The sequence below is a fragment of the Crassostrea angulata genome, chromosome 9 (genome assembly GCF_025612915.1).
Source record: "Crassostrea angulata isolate pt1a10 chromosome 9, ASM2561291v2, whole genome shotgun sequence".
Taxonomy (NCBI): Eukaryota; Metazoa; Mollusca; class Bivalvia; order Ostreida; family Ostreidae; genus Magallana; species Magallana angulata.
The window spans coordinates 13,707,234-13,728,267 of record NC_069119.1 but is presented as its reverse complement, the minus strand read 5'-3'; the positions used below and the strand labels follow the sequence as shown (position 1 = coordinate 13,728,267).

The following is a 21,034-nucleotide window of genomic DNA, read 5'->3' as shown; positions in this document are numbered from 1 at the left end:
GTAAAAACAGGCGAGATACCAAGGGGACTAGACCCTTAATCTCTTTACTTGAAGGACTTAACCCTTCATTTCTTTATTTGCGATGGGACACTTGCATATTGTGACTTCCTTTTTTTTTTATCGAAATAAACAATTACATCAGGTATAATTTTGATTCCTTTTCCTTTCCAAAAATCTGAAGAAAAAAACAGCGTAGCACAGTGTCTTAGCTCGTTGACCATTTTTCAGTAACCCATCAGTACGAATCCTGCTGGGGATTTACCTTTATAAACAATTTTACGGCACATCTTTGGTCAAATTCTAAACCGGTGAAAGTATTTTGGTTTTAATGTACTTTTATCTATACTTATATTGACAAGTGTCCCATACCATCTTATCTAGGTTCGCTTCTTAGGTTTTGAGTAGCCATTTTGGTCCACTTCTAGTCTGAATATTGGGTCTGAATATTCTGCATCACATATTACTTCTAATAGTGTATTTTTATTTTGCATGCCACATAAACTTTATTGAATAGACTGTTTTAGAAAATTAAATTTTTACAGAGTTTAGTAAGGGACTATATTTTGTTGCGGAATTTTTTCAAGAAGAAAACGAACAATTTTCATAACTCACTAGTTTTAGAGTACTGTTACATTAGCTTCCTAATTTTCAGCGCAAACAAAACTTCTAGATAGTTTTTGTAGTAATTACAATATATTCACGATGTTCTAAAATCATATAAAACAATATTATGAAATTGTTTTCGATATATATTTATTTTGGCATATTTAGCTTATATTTCATAAAAGTTAAGAAAGAATAACTCTAATTTTGGTCTAAAATTAGCTTATTTCATGCTATATCTCTATTTTCTTTTAGAAGTGACCCCTACTTGCTTTAACTTTAATGAAACATTAAACGTATGTATATTTGTATGCAAAGTTTTGGAAAGATAACATTACTATAATTTATTTTATTTGCGTTATAATTTGATTACATATGTAACATTTCTTGTTTTGTTCATTATGTACTGGCCTTTGAATCCTCCAGTAAAGCAAGAATTTGTAAACTTTTGACTTAGATTTTACTTTAATGGTCACTGCATGTGTTCAACTTCTTACTGTATTAAATTCATAATTAAATAATTGTTCAAACTATTTAAATTTGTTTGATTTCTTCAAGATATCAATTTCCATGTCAAATGTTAGCCAAAATTTTAAGAAAATCATCATTCCTGTTTGGGATCCTATATTGTCAAAATTGGCATGTGACATGGTCTACATAGAAATCAATTGAAGATCTTAGGTCCCCATCTTTATTTCCAAGTGGTTTTTAGGATGATTGACATCACTCTTATTTCAGGTGCCAACCTCATTAAGCGCACTTAAAGAAAGATGGTCCGACTTTAAAGGGACATGGTCACGATTTTGGTCAAATTCTCTTTTTAGGCTTTTATTATTTACAATGCTTTAGAAATGCATTTCTAAAGACTTAATAACATTTGAGAGTCATTTGTAGAGTTAGATGGAAGATACAGGACTCACAATTCTTTGTCATGTAAACAAGGCTCGTGCCCTGTTTTTGTTTACATAAGTTCAATATACCAGTAAAAATCTTTTTCCAGCTTATTTGTCTATCTTTTTATTTATTTTAAGCATAGACAAACAGTTCCTAACATTTAGCACATTTATTTTAGGTTTAAACCTGAAAATGTTACTTCAACGTTCAAAATGTAAACAAACGCTTTTTTGACTTGGTGAAGAATTTCAAGCTCTGTAACTCTGTAAATTTAACAAATGACACTCAAATTTCGGTTGCCTATTAAAAATGCCTCTCTAAGGCATTGTAAATTTTAAAATTGGAAATATAATTTTTGACCAAAATCGTGACCATGCCCCTTTAAGTGCATAATTTTTTTTTTTTTAGCCATGCTTCTTCGTTAGCCAAGAGTGACGGTCAACGGTGTTTATAGAAAAAAAACATTGTCACCCTTGGCTAGAGAAGATACCAGCCATGCTGAATTGATAAGTGGGACGCAAAAGATCAATCTTTTCAAAGTAACTATGACGGAACCATAACAGTTGCTTGATTCGGTCTCCAACGTCCAAATATTTGTATTTGTATGCAGCCTTCACTTAAATAGAAAAACGACTATTCGTTTGTTGTAACGTTTTAGTCAACGGTAGGAATGACTTACGTATTTTTAACCACTTTCATAAGTAAGGTTTGCAATAAATGATTAGTTAAATGTTTAATTATTTAAATAAAAAAATAGTTAATTTGTTAAATATTAATAATAATTGGTTAAATGATTATCAGAGATATTTGTAAATGTTAACAATAGAATTCTTTGGTATAAAAGCAAACAAAAAGTCACCCGAGTTACGTGAACAGTTTACACTTATTTCATCCTTACGCATTTTATGTTAAGATTATCGATCTTCTAAATGCAGTTGTTTAGAATTGTCGTTAATCAAAACAATACAATGTTGAGCACACAAGCAAACATGTCAATAATTTAATAACTCTTTGCAAGTCCTTTAATATATTGTGGATCTACCAAAAATACAATTTTTCTTTTGAAGTTCTTTTATCTTTGACAATGTAAATATTCCAAAGTTAATGAATGAATAATATGTAGTCATCTGAACTAAAAAATATTCAAAAGTGTCCATGAAATCGATCATCATTTCTCTTTTAAAAAGTAGTTCAGTATCATAAAACTTAATCACAACTATAAATAGCATGTAATTTGATAAGAACAAGGTGGGGTACTAGTATTGACCGTATTTAGACCCATCAGATTAACGACGTTTTTGGTTTATTTTTTAGAGCGTATTGTACTAAATTGTACAGTCACTAAAATGACATAATATATGTGAGAAATAGCAAAATTTAGAAGTTAATATTTGGCCGCAAAATAAAAGATATTAAACGGTATTCTTTTTTGTTTTCTTGTGTGATTTATTTTACTGAATATGATTCTGGATCAGTTCTTCGGACAATAAAATGGCATTAAAAAAAACGAGCAAAAATTCAGGAACTAATCCTCTCAGTTTAATTGGTGTTTTAAAACTACATTAATATCTATATTTTTCTGTAAAACTCCACTCAGTTGAATATCCTGAATAATAATATCGTTTTCTATGTGATTAATTTTTATCGGTTTTGTTTTTAGCTTACACGAATTCTACATCCCCATTATCAGCAGTGTGGCTGTATAGAAAAAGTCAAATCATTATTCGCCATGCCTCGTTGGGAAACCTAGTTCAATTAAAATCGTTACCGGCGATGAAAAGGTTGAGTTCAGCAGTTTGGTTTTCATCCAAAATTCAAGGCAACGCATTAAATATAATACATCTATTATTTGATGCCCTATAGTTGTATGATAGCCATACATAAACCTAGAGACCTGAAGTAACAGACAGAGGTATTATATCAAGTCAAAGAGAATCATATAAATAAGGATATCAGATGATTGAATTTAAGGAAGGATTTTTCTCGTTATTAGACCTTCTTTTTATATTAGGAAATTCACGGAATTTTGACACATTCACACTGTTCATATAACCAAGTGATTTTTATCAGTTAAATTACATTTGATCTTTTCATTTTCGAAACAAGGTCAGGTTAAGGTCACTACCTTTTTCCTCAGCTTAAAGGTATGTATTTTGTAAGCATCTGTTTAAGATATGAAGTTTAATATCTACTCTTCGATAATATAAAATGATAGAATATCAGAATGTCTATCAGCTAATACTACGAAATTGGAATAAATATTTAAACTAAAGTTAATATTGCTTACCTTGCATTTCCTCTAATTTTCCTTAATTATAAAGATATGTCATTAGTTGTAATGCTTCCAACATTAAAATATTTCTATATAAAGATATAAACTGACCAAAACGCTGATATATTGACATTTTAGTGATTTTTTCACACAACTTTATTTATAGAATTAGTGTTTACAAAAGGTAAAAAATATAATTTGATAGGCAAAAACACATATGATGAACCCCAAGCATCTTATTATTAGTTCCCATTAGTTGAAAAAATCAAACATTAATGTTATTGTTTTGAAACTACTAAAAAGATTCATGATTCTCAGCAATTTTGAACTGCAAAAACATGTCTCCAATTCCGGGTCATTCCTATGATTTTATGTTAGATTGTTTAAAATGAAGCAATGAAGCAAATAAAACTTTATAAATACACTGATTACGGACTGTGTGCCTTTCTGTATATGATTAGTAAAAACTATTTGAAGAAAAACATTTACAGACCATCTGAGAAACGAAATTATAGGAATCACGCGCTTTGAGTTCGAGAGTTTCACTCATTTTCGACATTCTACATTGGTTATTTACGCTGCAGTGTGGTTGATGTGAAAGTTGTGGCCGAGTATTAATAGGTGCGTAATATTGCACATGCATTCAGTAATCCGTCAGAAATTGTTCATCATAATAAATGCTCAATTAAATTTACACTTATTGATAAATTAAACTGAGGGCGTTTCTCCAAATGCAGTACAGTTTTCCTGACACACATTTTTTTGTGGTTTTACGGTAACATGTAAGAGGGAGAGAGAAAAATAAATTGAATGAAATATTCCATGCCACTCTGTTGTCATCGTATTTATCTTGTTCGTTATTTTTCTTTGCTTTTAATATCTTTAGTGTCACACAATGATTTTTTCGTTCTGAATCACTGCCCTCATTTTCATTTAGAAATGGATCCATATTACTTGTGTATCAGTGGTTTTAAATATTTTTTCCTGAGTGGCAGTATTTTTTCAATGCTTCATATTGATAAAAATCAAAAACGATTCCCCGACATTACAGAGACCTTAAAGTCACATGACCTGGAAATTAAGAAAATTATTCAAAAGTGGGGAAGCCAGGCTTTGTTGAAATACCTCCGTAAATATTGTTCCTGGGAATCATTTTGAAAAAAGAAATGACTGTTTTATAGCTCGCAAACTGTACTTTCAATATGTATATGATAAAAAATAAATATTGAACAACTTTTCAAAATATTAACGAAGTGTGTTTAAGGAAGAGGTTGTTGTTACATTCATGTATAGTATTTTTAACTTACAGTGTTTACTTCCAAGTGACAATACACACCTCAGTGCTCCAAATGACGATACCTGATATTATACAGTGAGCCAATGTTCTAAAGGTCTATGTAGTACAATTTTTTTAACATATTTGTACTATACAAAATAAACACAGACGATCCAACACTGGACGAAGCTGTGCCATTCAGTCAACTGAAATGTTACTTTAATATATGCATTCAGTTGACTGAATGGCAGAGCTTCATCCTGTGTAAAGTGAATATCTCCTTTCGTTCAGACGATCAAAACACCAACACCCTCGAGTTCACGGCTCTTCAAAAGTCTATCCACCCATTTAAGACTAATATCAATCGCAAAAAAAGTATTTACATGAAGCACGCGCAGAAATATACCAAAAGCTTGTCTTGATATTTCCTCACGGATAATTGATTTCAGTCGGTATTGTCTTATTTTATCTGTACTGTTGATTAAATGAAATACATGTAACAGTTAGTTGAGGAAATGTTCACAATTTCACATTTTTTTTTTCATTTTGAAGGTTTCAAACTGTTCTATCTATCAGAATGAGCACTTTGTTTTGTTTAGTGTACATCATTATTTTAGTTAGGGGTACACTGTTTACATTCAATCCCAGTAGACTTTTAGCTTCACTACACATTTGAAAACAAGGGATTTCGATAAAATATGAGCTTTTAAACATTTAATTTTGCTGCAAAAACCTGTTATTCAGAAAACTCTGCATGTCACTAAGACATTAACATTTAAAAGATGAAAATGAATAATTAAGTATGAGGTAACCGATTTCTCGATGAAGGAAATTAAAGCAAATCAAAATTGTACAGCATGTTTCTAAGGCCACACCAATATAATTTCTTGTTCGTCGGACCCCGCGCGCTCTTATTCAAATAAAACTAAAATAATTAGTTATTAATTTCCTGCATCCAGGAAATTCTGCACTATTTTCTCTTTTATTTCCGCCTTATTTTTTGCAATTTAATTAAATAGTTTTAATCTATAAATCAGAAACAAGTAAAAAAATACAATTGTCTGCACAAATTTATATAAGTACAGCCTTAAAACTTCTGTTATTTAATCGCCCACCCGCTTGTACATTATTTCACTGGATGATCGACAAACAAAAATTATATTGGTTTGGCCGAATTTTGTATTGCTTTTCAGAGTGTTCGTAGTTGTCTAAAGTTTATTTATTCGTTTATTTATAGGAAAGTGTACTATAAATAGTGAAAATCGAGGAAGGACATAGCTGGAACAACACCCATCAACTTTTAAAAGACAGAGAGAATTGGAAAAGAATTGCCAGTGATCCATGCTCTATAGGGGTTTAAATAGGCTAAGTCAAGTAAGTTAGTATTGTTAAAAAACTTTTTTTATTTGCGTGCGGGAATTTTTCGCTAGGTTTGCGAGAGCCTGATCATCGCGAAAATTTCCCGCCGTAAACCGGTTTTTGACGAATGGATATTATGAAAACAAGACTGGATGAGTCTTCTGTCGCAAAAGTTAGCCGTTTCAAATCAGAATATTCCGAATAAATCGCGAAATTAAATCGCCGCGATTATGCATTGAATTTAAGTATTTTAAATTGGTAAATAGGAAACCTTTAAGCTGTTCAAATGTGGTTCACAAAAAAGGAGGCTGTATGGGTGCTTAAATTATCCATTAGATCTACATTAAAGTTTTTAATCTCATTTTTAATCTTTTAATCTGTAAAGTTATTTTTTTTTATATATATATTAGCATTTAAAAATTGACTGTATTTTTATTTAGAGCTATTTTTCTTTAGATGATCAACATAATCTAAAAATGGCGAAGACCATTCAGCCCTTTTAAATATGTATGGCTATCTTGAACACAACTTGATGTGTATGTGTTATTTTGACTGTGCACCATTTTCCTTTAATTACATGTATAAAGCTTCTCTACTTCCATAATCAGCTTTTTGTCTGCATTGGTTAGAATAGAAAAACTCATTCTAATAATCAACACCGTTTTGTTGTGAGTATTCACCAAACTTAAAAAAAAAATTGTTATTTTAATATCACCTTTTGTCAAAATTTTGTGTGAATGATTTTTTAAACCTTTTTTGAAAAATTAAACTTTACATATCAAAAGGAAGCCTTAGTTACTAATCCCATACTTGAAAATCGTAATGAAACAAAACTAGGAAAAGCACTTGTGATACATGACTCTTGATTTGCTTTTTCCAAAACTTTTGTCAATATTTACCAATAAAGAAGCCAAGCCCTCACGTGTTAACAAATCTGAAAGGTTCGGAAATTGTTTAAACAATTACAGATTTACAGACACAAACCCCCTCCCATTGAAATTATTAGAACAGCTGTCAGTGAGAGCTCGATGGTCTTGTCTATTTTTAGACTATATTGATCTTCCTAAGAGGAAAATCTCTGTATCTAATACTAAAACACATAACATTTTCTTTCTAAAATAAAAGTTTATAGGTTTATAAACCGTGTTTAGAAATTAAAGGTAAACTTGATGACTAAATTTGTTGATCACGAAACTGAACAAGTAAAAAAATGCTACAAGCCCAAATCAATTTAAGTTTAAATTGAAATTTCTAGTTATTTTGAGGTAATTTATTTTGTACAAAAGCCCAATGAGCTCATTTTTTGTTGGTAAAAAACATATTTTTTTCGCGAAAAAACGCAAAACTTCCGCGAACAAACGCGTAACTTTCGCCGATAAACGCGAAACTTTCGCGAGATTACGCGTAACTTTCGCGAATAACGCGAAACTTCGCAAATAAACGCGTAACTTTCGAGATATAACGCGTTGCTTTCGCGAATAAACGCGAAACTTTCGCAAATAAATGCGAAATTAAGCGAAAAAACGCGTAACTTTTGCGATAAAAAGCGATACTTTAGCAAATAAACGCGAAACTTTCGTGATAAAAAGCGGTTTTTTTTTTCGAGAATTAACGAGAAACTTTTCGCAAAAAAACGCGAAACTTAAATATAAATATTGTCATTTTATAGAAGAACCCCTTTGAAGAATAATTACTGAAAACAAATATATATTTATTTAAAGTTGCTTGGTCCGATTTTATATCAAATTTTATGCACGCTTTTAAACGATGGTTATGCTAAATATATGTATATTAATAGACATTGCAGTAGTTTTCCCAGTCAATTAAGCCAAATTTCAATAAAGAAAAATACGTACACAATTTGCTTACAAAACAAGCGACATAAAAGGGTACCCCGTTAATTCGCCTCATGTTAAAATTCACCCCTGACGACGAGACGGGTATGGTTGTATTACGACTTTGACATCGCTATAAATAAAGGTCGAAATGATCAGGCAAATTACAAATAAACATGTGAACGTTTTGTTCGCTAATACTGTATTTCTGAAGTTTGCTTTCTTTACAATCGATGCATAGCATGCGGTTTGAATAACCCCAATTGTTCGGGGGACGAAACCAGACGGTTTCCTTTTCTAAACATTCCCGTGATGCATTTTGGTTTGTTTTTTCGTTTGCCCAAAAAGAAATAATTTTATTTACTTTGAATATTTTTAACTTTGAAGGGAGACTGATTCTGCTGGTGTAAATAGGAGAAAGTCCATAACTTTTTAAGATAAATGATTTGTTTAGAAAAAAAATGATACTGTAATAACGAAAAAAATCGGACCAAGCAGCTTTAAATAAAACAAAATAATATTATATAAAGATGTAAATTAATTAAATTAAACCTTATACAAATTAACATAAAATCAAACGTATAAGAAATCTTTAAAATCTTAGTACTGATTTTCAAATGACATAATGAAATGCGCTCCTGACATTCTAATGGGCGCTGTATTGTTGAAAATGAGACAGCAACACATTTTAATTTTAACAATTTTAATTCGAATTAAATGTTTCATTAAGTATCATTTTAGAATTGAAAGGATATTATTGTTTCAAACGTTATAATATATGTTATATCGCCGCTACATAAATTAACGTCTAGTTCAATATCAGAAAGATAAGTCAAGCTGTGAATTGAAATTTTTAAGCTTTTGTTCAAATCTAGATGACGTAAACTCTTCCTCCAAATTTATCACATATGTGATTTGAAAATTAATACTAAGATTTTAAAGGTTCCGACGGTTGAATTTATATCAATTTTATTAGAAAAAGATAATCAATAAATGCCTGTTCGAACACAGGGTTGGCGAACAAATGAAATCGTAAACTGATGCTCAAACTTATTCTCTACTTTGGACTTACAGTGTATAACGTATAAAAATGTTATAAAGTTTAATCAGATTTATTAATATCTACATGCAAAAAAGATAATTTTGTCTTCATAGTTCAACGTAACACGATGATTATAATTATAATAAACAATTAGTATTTTTTGATAAAAAAAAACTTGGAATGTGTTTGTTTTTCATTCGTTTTTCTTCATAAGGGTTTTGTTTGAAATGACAGTATTTATAAAATGGTTTCGCGTTAATACGCAAAAGTTTCGCGTTATTTCGCGAAAGTGACGCGTTTTTCGCGAAAGTTACGCGTTTATTTGCGACACTAACGCAATTATTCGCGAAAGTTTCACGTTAATTTGCGAAAGTTACGCGTTAATTCGCGAAAGTTTCCCGTTAATTCGCAAAAGTTACGCGTTTATTCGCGAAAGTTTCGCGTTTATTCGCGAAAGTAACGCTTTATATCGCGAAAGTTTCGCGTATATTCGCGTAAGTTTAGCGTTCATTCGCGAAAAAAATATTTTTTTTTACCTACGAAAATGAACTCAATGGGATTTCGTAATTTTGTGAAGTACGATGATTCTTTCTAATAATAATTTTAATTTGTTTAAGCAGAGTGTTTTGTTAAATATAATTTACAAACATACCTTTTTTCAGCAGAGAACTTGGACTTTGCATCGAAGGCTCAACCCCACGCTACATCTAAGACTATCACGTTCTTCACAGTAAAACAGAAGAAAATGCCATATGCAAACATTGTCAGAAAAGTAACATATGACTGCCGTTATGAGAAAAGGGTCCTTAAGGTCAAATTTTCGTAAACATTCTTTTTCATTAATTCTGATTATTCAACTCTTTCTGAATACAAAAATACAAAGATATCCAAGATCGTATGTGAAGCATTTTATGGCAATTTTAGTAAGAGATGTTAACACGACTTTGACGTAGATAGTCGAAAACGTCAAAACGTCAAGTACGTCAAATTCTTTTGGCAGTAAGTTTTTTCTTCTATACTTCCTTTCATCGTCTTTAATTGTTTGAAGTAGAATTAACTGATAATTTTGTACGATTCTAGATTTCTTAAAATTTTACCAAAAGAGATCAAAACATATTGAATATCCAGATAAAGCTTCTGATGACTCCACATGCAATTACCCCCCCCCCCCCCCCCGAACATGATATAAAAAGATAAAGTTAAACAAAGAAAACAAATATCAGTCCTCTCCCCAACCTTTAAATCCATCAAAGTTATTTAAGCTGCCGAGAAGCAAATTAAATAAACAAACATGTAACACACATAAATTTGTTCAAATTCGATGCCAATGTTTCCACAATTTCGGGGCATTGTCAAATTGAATACACAAATTCATTTTCAAAAAGAGAAATATTTATTTTTTTAATCAACCTTTTGCACGGAAATTTTACCGCATATTTACTGATAATATTTTTTTAGTATCTTCATAGTTCTGGTGCGAGTATAAAATCAACTATAGCTGTTTTTGAAACTCGGATGTTATGGTGTTAAATTATTGCCATAATTTCTTTTCTGTTTTATACGTTATCAACACTTACATGTAATTCTTATAAAATTACCGATGGAAAAAAAGTGGCTTTGGGTGTCTCACTAAAAAGTAATCACAACTACAAGAATGTGGACAGTTGATTTGAGAGAAAAGATTTTGACAAAAATGGCATCTTATATTTAAAGATTAAAATTTACATCCACTTAGTATGATTCCCTCTTTTTCTTACGAAAATTGATTGTAATTCACAGCTGTATAGAAACAGACATGACTGAAATGAACTCGGTCCAGTTGCGCTCAAACAAGTTTATAAATCATCATCGGAAGTCCACGACCTGTCTCGCATTCAATTATACGCGTATGCGAGACGGGTCTTTGGTTTCTAACAATGATTTATAAAAAAGTGATTTCCCAATTGGAGCATAAATTCATCACACACTAGAATGTACAATGTGGTGTTTAAGTTTCATAGCGGATGCAAAAGCAAATTTAATGACGTCTCAGCATCAACTTGTGTGCAATATTACGCGTTCTTAATGTGTAGATATTGACGTTACATGTGTATATTTCATTTATCAAATGTTTGTTTTTTAAATCAACATGTAATATTTGACTTAAAAAATATTAATCGCGGTATAAAAACAAGGCCAGACTCTAGTTATTCAGAAATCACAACATAGACGCGGAAATAATAGAAACAGAAAATATAAAAAAAAAAAAACTGCGTTTACAATGCCGCTACTTTGACGTCGTTTTCTGAGCATTGTGACGTCAAACGATAAGGGCTCTTTTCTCATGACGGCAGTCATATACTTTGTTTTCAACCTTTTCAAATTTTACATACACTGTAGTTCTGCAGATGATCTTTAATAATTTTTATTCGTGTTTTTAGTTGATTTTCTAAATAATAAAATTCTATATTATACACAAGCAAATATTCGCCCTCGTTTTATTTTCGCCCCTTTCGCCCTCTTTTCAGAGCGAATTTAAGACTGGACGAATTCAAAACAATCTTTAAATTACTTTGTTTTGAATTCGTTAAGTCTTAATTCGTCCAGTTACTTAGAAGGAGTTTGCACATCTGTGTCTGTGCGAATTCAAGACGGGGCGAAACCGTTTGCAAGTGTAGAGGGGTGAAAATAATCCGGGGAGAAAATAACCCTGTATATAGAAAAATTAACGGAGTCTGTTATTTTCTATCTAAAGTATGGTATTAAGGATAAATTGAACTTGGTGGTCAATATTTCAATGTCTAATATGTTTTCTGAATCAACATGTTAATTCTTTAAACTTAATAGTATTTCATTTCTTTCAATGAAATGCCGAGTCTAGTTTTCAAATAAAATAGTGCAAACCACTTAGAAACTTCAATAAAATCATTTTATGTGCATGTACGGGTTTATTATATTATTATTACATTGTTTCTGTTATGTTTTTTAGCGTCTATGGTTGCAAAGAACCTTCGTATTGCTGATAACTCTTGGATTAGCTGCTGTCCTGTTTCAGTATAACACTAGGCATATAAAAACTAGCCAGCACATATCTTCAGTAGAAGTAGAGAAATTAAGCACAGATGGACCTTGCAACGAAAAGATAAATCTGTCAATTTGTGCAAACAAAACACTATACAAAATTGAAGACATGTTGGAAACTGATGACAAAAAGAAAGTTGTTCGTGCAGCCCAGAAAATTTCAAGCAAATACGGAATGGTTATGATGACGTTTATGAACAAAGCTTTTGTTCCCTTTCTTACAAACTGGATGTGCCATACCAAAAGCATGGTTGATTACTCTCAGGTTCTAGTTCTAGTTACAGATAAAGCAGTTCACAGTGAAATAACCGCCAAGTATCCCTCGCTCACTGTTATGTTCCTGAGTATATTCAAAGACATTAATACTAAGCAAAGGTACTGTTCCGCCGGTTTTATGCGCATGGGTATCTATAGAACCAGGGTGGTGAATTGGATTATACAAGAAAACATTCCAGTCTTTCTTTTCGAATTGGATGCTATGTGGAAGAGTAACCCCATACCATTTGTGACAAGCAAGAAGGAATATGATTTAACGATTATACCAACGTATGATAAATCTTTCGAATTAGCGATTGGGTTTTACTATGCGAGGAATACCACTCGGTTAAAACAGTTCTGGATGGAGCTCGATCGTCGACTGGACTCACTAATGACCATGTTCTCATGTTTAGACAATGAAGAGCATGTTCGAGCCAAAGACAATGATCAGATAGTGTTGAAGGAACTTATCATAGAACATTACGGCAATGTTATTGTCTACTTTTTACCACTGACGCGATTTCTTGATGGAAAGTGGTACTTTAAACCAAATGAGGACCAACTGAAAAACACTTTTATTCTTAACTTCAACTTCGTTATCGGAGTTGATGAAAAAATACAAAGGGCAAAAAAATTCGGACACTGGCTTGTCGCAGATGATAATGTTACATGTATTAGTCATATGAATAAAAATGCACCACAAAACTTGCATTGAAGAACAAGCAGGAAATAGTTATCAAATGATCAAATGATTCCTTTGGGTGATAGATTTTTATATAATTAGCTTTAGAAAGCTTGGTTGTCAACAAACTACATAACGACTTCTTAAAGTAGATCCAGTGTTCTGTGATGTCACACTTTTTTGTAAAACTTTGAATTCTTTAAAAATTGTGCAAGATAGTTTTATTTATTTTATGTGAATATAACCACATGGATGTAATTAGAATGGTTGGTAGGTTCAAGATATTTTCGCACTTAATTTTATACTAAATTTCCAAATTTTTATATATTTTTTCTATGCAAAGGGGAAATAACTCTTTTCCTGTCTTTTCTCTCAGTTGTATGTCTAAATGCTATAGTTTTTTTCATTCCAACGATTAATTTTAAAATATTTTTGTAATTTTAGTTTTTCTGATAAAGTTGACATTAAAATTAAACAAGAAAAACAATTTCTGTCTACAAGATTTTACTTTTAACAAAAAAAAATACATTTTCCTAATGCTTAAATATGCTGCAGTTTATGTTTATCTGGCATCTCAAAAAGTGTGATGACATGTATATTTTTTCTTACAATTGATGACATTTAAGTCTATTAAGTCGAAATCAGTTCGGTTTTTCAACTTTCCTCAGAGAATTTTACGAGTATGGGGCTACCTTAAAACAAAATTCTCAGTATAACTTACATGTATTAAAAAAAATCTAAATATTTTTGCTTTAAAATTGAATTTTTTTTTTATATCTTTTTACAATATTTGTTTTCTCTAGAGGACTGTTTCTCTATCCCAAATTCTACAAATCTTTGTAAGCCTTTGATTTTTCACATTTCATTGCATTTTGCTTGAAAAGCCTCAGTTAAGAAGCCGAGAACTTAAATATGTAAGTCGGTCACGGTGAAATCATCAGATACAAGTAAAATGCACTTCTATCAAGTAAAAAAAAAACTAGTATCGGATATACCAGCCAATGCAATACAAACAAACAAAACAAACAGTAAAACCAAAAATAATGAAGACTCTATTAGGAACTTTTCAAGCTAACATTAAGATTTAAAAGTGCAATTTTGCATTGCATCAGCCATTAATAGGTCCAGATGATAACGTTGAAAAATTGCGCGAGATATCTCAAGTACTTCCAAATGGAGAAAAGATGTTAGCATTTCCCATTATAGATCTCCGTAAGAAATTTGTCTTCGTTCTTTTGAACTGTTAGGAGTAAAAAATGATAATTGTTCGATGAAGATATCTTGGACATATTCCCTTTTATCTATTTCAACTGTATTTCTTTCACATATATGTGTATTTTTATTAAAAATCATCAAAAAGTATTGGAAGCAATAATTTGGGACAGACTATAATGCTGTTAACATTATCGTGAAACCTTAAAAAATGAAAAGGTGATATATATATTTTCTCATTATAGATTTATTTAGACTCTGGGAATTGAAGTTCAAATTTGGATTTTGATTCAAGGATTTTTTTTTTGCATTTATGTGCAGCAATTTGTAATATCGAGCAATTTTGTTCGCTGTATTGTTTGTTTGGAAAATAATTATCATAAAGTACCAATGACTTTAACTAGTTAACGTTTTAGGAGGTGTAACCACATACAATTCTCTGTTATGGCATTTTTGTTGACATAAAACAAAATGACCTAACTACTTTTCTTTTATCCGTCTGTATTTAGTTTGTATGAAGTGTTTAATACATTGTTGTTTTTAACTTCTTTAAACATATTGCCATCCATATTTGCTTTATATGTTGATATGACTCCATCCATCGTCATACTTACATGTATATTGATGTGGCAGTGTTTGCAATTCTTGGTACAAATACGCTATGAAGAAAATGTACATAAGCTGTTTATGTTTTTTTACTAGATGTGGAAGTGTGACTTGTATAGATTCTATTTTGAAAACTTTGTATATTTCGGCATCGGTAATAAATACAGTTTTTGAAGTCAGTTTCTTTTGCTGTACATAGAATCATCCGTTAATTATCCAGCGACATACTTTTACTGCATAGCTGAGGCCATTTATTGATCAGCTAAAAAGAAGAGTTCAGTATGAACAAATGGAAAATATATGATTATACGAAAATTAAGGTATATGTTTATTTTCTGTACTAAAAAAAGTTAAGGTTGAATAACACATCGTCATAAAATGGCTGGCCTCTGATCGAAACGACATTTTGTTTTATTAAAAGGATTTTATCGACGGCAACATATAACTCTTTATCCCCAATTTGCAAATTTTTCGTTTATTTGGCATATGTATAGTTTATTTATCATTATATCCTTCATAATCAAATAATTTACAATTAATTTGAGTGACTTTTTCCAGGTGTTTTATTCAACCTTAAAGCTTAATAAATCATTGCTAGAAATTTTAAATAGATCTAATGACTCATTTTATAACCCGGCAGTCTCCTTAAAGGTTGATTTTGGGTTTTATTTTTGTCTACAAGTTTTGAATCTGCGTTCACTCTAATCGGGCACTCTGCGTTCCAACGAGATCTGTTGAAAGTTCGTTCGGAGTTCACTTTTGAAGTTAATTTGCTTCACTTTATTGGAGAACAAGATGGCCTGGCAATATGAAAATGCCTTGAAACAACTGCTCTGTATCGTGTCATGTAATTGTTGATATAAATTTTTTGTACCTACCAAAAAAAATATTCATGAGTTATTTGCAGAGTCGAATACACCAAATAGTTCTTGATGTATCTATCAAAAATTTCTTTATTTACTAAAGATAAATCTAATAAATAAATTGATAACTAAGTCCAAACTACATGGAAGTTGAAAAGTTTAATAAGTTTAACAAGCGCCTTTGATATTCGTCCCAAGTATTTCATTGTATGTGAATGTTATGTTTAATGTGTATATAAAAATATCAATGAAAGTGAAATTAATGCTGACAAATTGCGATTAATTCAATATGTTGGATGTTAAGTTTTTGCACACTTAAAAAAAGTTTCTCAAACAAGCACACACTGATGTAGTCTTTAAAGAAATTGTTTGAATATGTATGACTTGGAATTAAAAATATCATCAAAAAATACGGCTGTTAATCAATATTCTTTAAATCAACGAATAAATAGTGTGACCGAGGGTATTTCTTAAAAAATTATATCATAGATTGACAACGATGTCTAACATAATACTTCATACATTTTTGTGACGTCATATGTACTTTTTTTTCCCGTAACGTGCGTAACCTTACAATGCATAGTCTGATTTAATCGCATCGGCACCGGTTATTAATGACATTAATTCATAAGTTCTAAACCAATCAAATTTTATCTCTCTTTTGTTAACGACTCTCTTGGTTCTCAATCGAAAATGTGACGTTGCTGTAAACTGGAAGAAATTCTGGACGATTAAAAACATCACGAAATAAAGTATTTAGCGACTGCTGATTAGATGAAAAAGTGGGTTATGTTCAAACACTTAATAGATGAAAAATAATGGTAAACTGATATGGAGCACATCCAAAAGCTTTAAAATACATGTACCTGTACAATTGAATAGCATTTATTAACATTGAATGGAATATATTTTGGAGGCTGTCATCTTGCACTACTGTACACAAAGGGAGATAATTTTTTCAAGAATGTCAACAATGATTTTAAGAGGACTGGATAGTCATGCCCATTTTTTTGATTCTATTTATCTCATGAAAAATAAAAAATCTGTATAACATCTTTTAGCAAAATTTTATATTATTAAGCTAAAATTTATAAAATTTGTTTTCCATAGCATTTGTTTACAGCCTAGAAAAACATCAATAAATATTGAAGCTAAATTTGATGCCTAATTTGATGACCACCCAACCGCGTTAAGTGTTCATACATTTTTATCATATAAAAAAAGAAAGTTTAGGTCTTTAATTTTAAAGCAAGTCCTAATCATAACATATGAGATTTTGAATACTAATTTTTGTCTTGAAATTTTTAATTAGTTTATTAATACTGGTACAATAACAACCTACAATTTAAAAATAAATCAATAAAAAATACTTCTGTCTCGAGTAAACCTTGGCTAACAAATTTTGAATACAACTTTATATAGAAATTTCATCAAAAAGAAATTAAAATTTACAAGCACTTTTTAATTGTTAGATTAAATTCTTATATCAATATTCAAAGAATGTTTGCAATGACAAAAAAAAAAATCAAACAAATAAATAACATACTTGACAGGGTGTGTGTACATAATACTCGTTTTGTATACTTTCATTTCAAACATGAATAAACTATTTATGTAAATCTTTGATTTTTTAACATTCTCTTTTGAATCATTCTTTCATTACTCATGTAAAATCGTTACGGACTAGGATATATAATAGCATCATTTTAAAAAAAATTGAAAATGAAAAATATATTAGATGTTCATATTTAATGAGTGAAAACAAAACATAGCTATCTTAATTTAAGACAAGAGTTAATAAAAAAGGATAAAATACGGATGCCTTGAACATAAATATTTTTAATCTGTTGTAAATACAAACATACACATTATAAATCAATTGTAAAGCAAATAAATTATACAAATGCAATTAACAACTCTTTTATAACAAAATGCGCACAACTTCACATAGTATTTAGTATACAATGTGTATACATATGATCACATTTGGTACTCTATTGAAAATAAATATATTGTATTCGTGTTTAAAACGGGAATATTGAAAAGTATCACAAGACTGAAAAATGATTCCCTTAAGGTTCATCGCATACTGTCGAATATTTAAGAAAGTCTAATGTATCTGTATTATACTATTCCTTTAATATATTAGTACATTTCAAACGCTCAGAATAATTCAATTTCTAAGTTTATTACTTTTCCCCCAAAAAAAGGCAAAACCAAAAGAACTTGTATCTATAAGTTGGAATGGTGTTTTCTTTTCTCTCGGCAAATGTCTTCAATTTCTTTTCGGAAGAGAATATTAACTGCATTTACATGTAACGCATTAAAGTAAAACTAAAATCCATAATTCTACTTTATTAACCCCAAAAGGTAAAAAAAGGCTTCCAAGCTAGAGAGGATGCATAAATTATAGAGTTCTAAAATCTTAAATAAAGTTTTCATAACACAACTACGTTCTTGAAATACAAATCATCTCTCTTGTGAGGATTAGTCAAGTTATCTTTTGAGTTGACCTACGAAAAATCTATTACTTACATGTATTTCTCTAAAGACGTTTCTCATTCAGTTCACTTTCAGCAATGAAACTCTTGTGCTCGGGATTATCTTGGTCCTCAGATCGAATTTCAATTTTTACATCCCTGAAAGTGTTTTTCAATCGACTGATAAGACTAGCAACTGTACAAACTAGACATAATATCAAAAATTTTATGACAGATTCTCCTAACAATAGGTAGGGAAACCACATGGGAGTGGAATTCTCCATTAAAAATCCCAAAACGATTAGATTGATCATTGTTTCCATGGAACAAGCTATGAGGAACAAGGAAGCTCCAAATCCCGTTACTGGTAAGATGGACTCTTCCGTCCAAGCGAAAAATAAGGGAAAATCATGAACATTGCTAAACCAACTATCGTGGAGGAAATCCAAATACCCTCATAAAACTTGAACTGTGCTGTATGAAAAACCCTGCGAATCCTATGATCATGAGAGCAATTAAAACTAGATGCTGTCATTAGACAGCAATACCCGCACCAAGTGTTTGCCTCTAAATAATACTGTTTTGTACTAGTTTAATTAAAAACGAAGGCCACATACAGGCTCCGGTAATACATTTAAAAATTACAATTTTCATAACTGAAGGATAAAATCCCTTCCTATATTATTATACACATGAGCAGCACTTTATGTTCAATTTGGGATTGAACTGTTTGCAGTGAACTTTTGAGTTAATCAATAATCTCAACATTTCATGTCATAGAAAGTATAATGGTCTATATAATTATTACAACCCAAAAAAAATTAAATTATGCCCCCTCCCCGTGGTGGCTACCGGTTTAAGATTTGCTTCTGTATGCCTATATGTACATCATCGTGTGCACAGATTTAGAGAAGAGGTTTGAGTGAGGGGTCAGCCACAACACAACCCCCCCCCCCCAATGAAAATTCATTTATATCAATAGTAAAATTACCAAAAATACACCTGTGACCCCAATGCTGTTACAGAAATGTAAACATTCTAACCCATTGCGCCTCAATGTTAGGTAACATTATTTTGGGGGTAAATATTTAATTAAAATATTTATGCTTTATTGTTTATCTCAATAGGAAGTATACATCACAATATGCAGGTGTCCTGCACCACCTTAAAGCTGTTATTTACCTAATAAAATAGTGCAAGGGGTTTTGAAGAATGGGTCATAAAAATACATGCATGTTATAAATAACTGATCTTTTGTCTGAAGTTACGTATACAACACAGATCTGCAGGTCTCATTAGCGGGTACTAGTTTTACCCAGCTCTTCGATTTGATGGTTTCACGTGTATAGATACATGTATGTGTTTTCCATATGCAGAAAAAGATTAGTTAAGATCAGCTAAAGGAATTCATTATTGTGCTTTAATTGGATTATCATTATGATGTTGACCAATAAAGGTAAGCATAATACATGTAGAAGAAGTAGCACAATATAATGAGATGCCAGCATACATAAGTTTTACTTTCACTTTCTAAATGTGATCTCCCTTTGACAGCATACTGTATCATCATCTTTTAATATTTAAATAAGCTTATCATCGTTACCTATCCTATCGCATTTGTAAAGATTCTGTCTTACACTATTGAGTTGACCCCATATTGACCCTGTATAAACAATTTCGTATTAAATTTGTGTATTACATGTAAGTAAGTGTAGACACTTATCATTTTGATATGAGATATAATAGGAAGGAAGGAGTATTTCTTTCTTAATGTATTATAATGCATCAAATCCAATGTATGTCATGACCTTATGGTACCGTTCTGACCCCACGAAACAGGAAAATACAAAATATCTTCTATCATTATACTTTTATGTTAAATACTGAAATCTGATTGGTTAAGAAGCAGTTGTTAATCCGTTGTATTACCCTAAGCATTAGCAAAACACTTGGCAACGGGTAACACAACAAATTGTTACATGCGCGTAAATTATGCGCGTACGTTTCGCCGTTGCATTCACTTCATTTCTATATAAAAGCAGCAATATTTTCTTTAAAAATAAGACATTCAGTATAATAAAATAAATAGTGCCTGTTTGGGAGGGTAACTGTTGAAATTGACACCCTCGAAAACCATTGTCAACCTCTGCTTCGCGTCGGTTTACAATGGTTTTCCCGGGTTGTCAATTTCTACAGTTACCCTCCCAAACAGGCACTATATTTATATATTGTCATTATAATGCATCAAATGGTGTAAAGTACATTAATGACCCCCAGGTGTTGTCTTTAACCCCACCCCCCCCCCCATTTCCTTCATGAAATAGGAATGATGATTGATGATACACTGTATATTTTGTTAACTTCTGAGATCCTCATCCCTAAACCATATACCGTAATTAATTCTTGCTTTATGTGTCATTGCGCGTCAAATTGTAGATACATTTGTAGGTTATGCCCCCTGGGAGACATTCTGACATTCTAGAACTAGAAATAATAAAGTATGTTGTCTTATTTATATGTAGTGTTTGATCCATGTGAGTAATTCCTAACCTAATGATGACACTGCTTTGTTTAATAGACTTTACAATTGCC

General features: G+C 31.0%; 1 protein-coding gene across 2 annotated transcripts in view; it reads left to right on the top strand.

Moving 5' to 3' along the window:
* The window catches only part of LOC128162385 (uncharacterized), a 35,002-nt gene extending 19,754 nt beyond the window's left edge, over window positions 1–15,248 (top strand). The window contains exons 2-4 of one of the 2 annotated variants that reach the window (XM_052825565.1): window positions 6,283–6,419; window positions 9,944–10,044; window positions 12,250–15,248. In XM_052825565.1, the coding sequence (XP_052681525.1) occupies window positions 10,027–10,044; window positions 12,250–13,314 (1,083 nt within the window). In that variant the 5' untranslated portion in view covers window positions 6,283–6,419; window positions 9,944–10,026 and the 3' untranslated portion in view covers window positions 13,315–15,248. Of the gene's footprint in view, window positions 1–6,282; window positions 6,420–9,943; window positions 10,054–12,249 lie in introns of both variants that reach the window. The other variant, XM_052825564.1, reaches the window with a different exon arrangement.
* Window positions 15,249–21,034: the final 5,786 nt, after the last annotated feature.